Below are 3415 nucleotides of genomic sequence, written 5' to 3' on the forward strand. Positions count from 1 at the left end.
TACTTTTTTCTGTAGTAATTTTGTTGATAAGTAGTCCATCCTAGTGGTGTTCTTTTGTTGGTTGGTTCATTATTATAACTTTTGTCCTGAATAGATGTATTGGTGGGCTTTTCTCGTTGTTTCTTTCTCCACTTTAATTTCATTGTCTGATATGTAATTATCGAACATTGCCTTTGTTTCCCTCACATTCATCTTCAGACCTACTTTCCGACTTTCTCTGTGTTGTTGCAAAATCATAAACTGTTCATCACGTTGATATCAGAACAACACAAGCATCGTCGGCAACACACACGCCACAACATTCATCAACACACAACCCAACATGCCACAAAAAAACAAGCAGCTCAACATAACCACTACCAGCCACAACACTTGCCACAGTCTACCACTCATCACTCTCAGACAGCCAGCCTGCCAGCCAGCCAGCCAATCCACTCACTACATCTGCAACACAATTAATTCTTCTCCCCCAACCTGACATGACAACAAACGAGCCACACCTCCTGCAGCAATGTATTAATTTTAAACCCGAGAAAAACACATACCCAAAGCTACACACAAACATGCCCTGCCCTCACACGTCCCTGCTCTCACTCATCCACCACCACCATCACCACTACCATTAGCCCGTTCATCAGCCATATACGGCCAGCAACATTAGCGTGCCCTGGCTTACCCGCGTCCTGTTCACGGAGTTGCAGCAGGAGGGGGGGGGTCGGTCCGAGGGATATTAAGTTTCGGGATGAGTTGGAAGAGGCAAGGGATGGGCGGGGTGCAGCGGGGTGCGGTGGGAGCGGAGCGGGGCGGGGCGGGTTGCGGTGGGATGGTGTGGGGGGCAGATGATAGAGGGTTGGGGTAAGGGGCTCGCGGTAGGTATAAGGTGAGGTACAGTACGTAACGTGAGTAAATGCAGGGGCCTGTGTGTGTGTGTGTGTGTGTGTGTGTGTGTGTGTGTGTGTGTGTGTGTGTGTGTGTGTGTGTGTGTATGATGCAGGGAAGAAGAACATGCAGTGCTCCTCATGTTGCCTTTGTTTTGGAAGCAGGTTTTGTTTTGTTTTGGGTGGGAACACGCACACACACACGCACACACACACACACACACACACACACACACACACACACACACACACACACACACACACACACACACACACACACACACACTTAATTGTTTGTATAATTGGTCAGTGTTTTGCATGATGATTCCTCAACATATTTATGATGAGAAAAGGAGGATGAAGAGGAGAGAGTGAGACGGAGAAAGAAGGAAGTGGAAAGAATTGACTGAATTATTATAGGCAAGTCAGGAAAGATGACAGAGTGATTACATCTTTGGCGGAGAAAACGTGCAGGAAGAAGGATATGCTTGTGTATATCGTATGGACGTGTGGTTAGCGTGTGGTGAGTGTGTGGTGTGGGGGGTTACTGGGCTCCCACGGTGATGAGTGTCCTGCGCCGTGGGAGAATGTATGGAGCCTGAGGTATATACTCCCGCAGGCTGCACCATCCATACCTTGGCGTGTGGAGGCCGCCCGCCCACCCATAACATTCATAGGGAAATTTCGAATGTAAATGAAGAACTTGAATATAGAGCAGAGTGCGGCGGCGGCGGTGGTGGTGGTGGTGGTGGTGGTGGTAGTGGTGATGATGGTGGTGGTGCTGGTGCTGGTAGTGGTGGTGGTGGTGGTGATGGAATGTTGACCACTTTCGCTGCTGAGGCGGGCGACCTCCGCCTCCACGGCCGCCGCCACGCGCTACTCAGTTGTGTGTCAGGCATCCCAGAGGCCAGACGCTACTCGTCCGGTCTCCCGTCCCCTCTCACGTGTCCTTACAGCAGCGTCCCGTGCTTGGTGTTAGGAACCTTCTGTGTGGTGAGGGTGGGCAGTGGTTTGCCATGCTGACAGTGTGTTGTGTCAACGCCAGTGCACGGCGCGGGAATCAAGTGGTGGCGCCCTGTTGAGGGATATGTTACGAGGTGGGGGCTTATGCTTAGCAGGGCCGGGGGACCCTGCCCTTAAAATCTCCCCCAGAATAAGAGCTCTGCAGGACCGACTCATGGACTCTCTGCCCTCCGATGGTGCCTGGGAATGCCTCTCGCCTGCCCAGCGGGAGGCCATCCTTTCCCTCCACCGGTCCCGCCTTCTCTCCGCCGATGACTCTTGTGAGCCTGGAGAAGGCGGTGGCCGCAAGCCCATGCGCTCTCATGCTGCGTTCGCGCGGTTTACGCGAAGTCGCAGCTATGACGACCGCTTGGAGAGTGAAACTGACGACTCTGGCGTGCGGGGCAGCGGCGCCACGAGCCACAACAGTTTGGAGGAAGATTCCAGTGACACGGGCGTGAAGCGCGGCCCTGGACGCCTCAACAAAGTTCTCGAATGCCAAGGAGGGAAAGGTGTTCGTGAGGGTCCACAAGAGAGAGGTGGTCGCAAGGGCGACTCCAAAGGACTGGGCAATGTCAACAAAATAATATCCAAGCAAATGGGCAAAGCCGCAGTGCCATCTAACATTACGCTTGACTGCCGAAACGTGCAAGGCGAGAAGCGACGCCGTTCACGTGTGGATGTGGATGGACCCTTCAAGGACCTGGAGGCTATCAGGGAGCGGGACCAGGAGGATGGTGCGTCACAGCTCAGGTCCCGACCAGGACCTTCTCGAAGGACAGGACTGGTGGACGGTGATGTGCAGCCCCATGGCCTAAAGGAAACCCACTTGCATGCCCTCAGGGAGGTAAAAGAGGGTGGCTCGTCGGAGGAGTACGATAGCGGTGTCAACCTCAAGCACGAGGACAGCACAGATGAGTATATGAAAGACCTTCAGAACCGCGGTAGTGAGATGCCCCTCGATAGTGAATGTGATCGTTCTCCTCGCAGCGATCTCAGCCCCTCCCCCACATCCCCCATAAGACATTCTGACAACCTCTCCCCAAGAAAGCCCTTGGCTGAGCGGGACGCCTTCGGGGCTTGGGATAATTCCGTGGATCGTGGAGGACACAAGGGCAGGTCTCGAGACGTCCGAGCCAGCAAGGCTCCCGTGGAGTCTCGCAAGAAAGCAGCTCAGGGCACCAAGCTCAATTCTGCATTCGATTACCGCACCTGCCTCAATCAGGATCAAGCAGGGCGGTACTCAAGCAGCTGGAATAATATTATCCTCAACCGCAAAGTGCCCATCAAACAAACCGCTCCTCCGGCACGGGAGTCTCGCTTCACCAAGAACGCAGCGGCAGGAGCTGTTGGCGGTGGAAACTTGGCCTCCAAGGCTGCCGCCGCCAATAATAGGAAACCTGAAGCTCTCAGCTGGATGGTGATGGAACCCAGCCGGACTCCTGATCGTCCTGCTTCCAGAAAATATCTTCGCAGTAAGAGCTTAGATCGCAAATACTTAGAGGACGACTCAACTGACGACGACAGCGACTTTG

General features: G+C 53.7%; 1 protein-coding gene across 2 annotated transcripts in view; it reads left to right on the forward strand.

Annotated features, from left to right (window-relative positions):
* Positions 1-1749: 1749 nt before the first annotated feature.
* LOC123517334 overlaps positions 1750-3415 on the forward strand; it is a 50416-nt gene continuing 48750 nt past the window's right edge. For both annotated transcript variants that reach the window (XM_045277326.1, XM_045277327.1), the window contains exon 1: positions 1750-3415. This exon is cut by the window's right edge and continues 786 nt beyond it. In XM_045277326.1, the coding sequence (XP_045133261.1) occupies positions 1966-3415 (1450 nt within the window). In that variant the 5' untranslated portion in view covers positions 1750-1965.

Source organism: Portunus trituberculatus, chromosome 42 (genome assembly GCF_017591435.1).
Source record: "Portunus trituberculatus isolate SZX2019 chromosome 42, ASM1759143v1, whole genome shotgun sequence".
In the NCBI taxonomy this organism is placed as follows: domain Eukaryota; kingdom Metazoa; phylum Arthropoda; class Malacostraca; order Decapoda; family Portunidae; genus Portunus; species Portunus trituberculatus.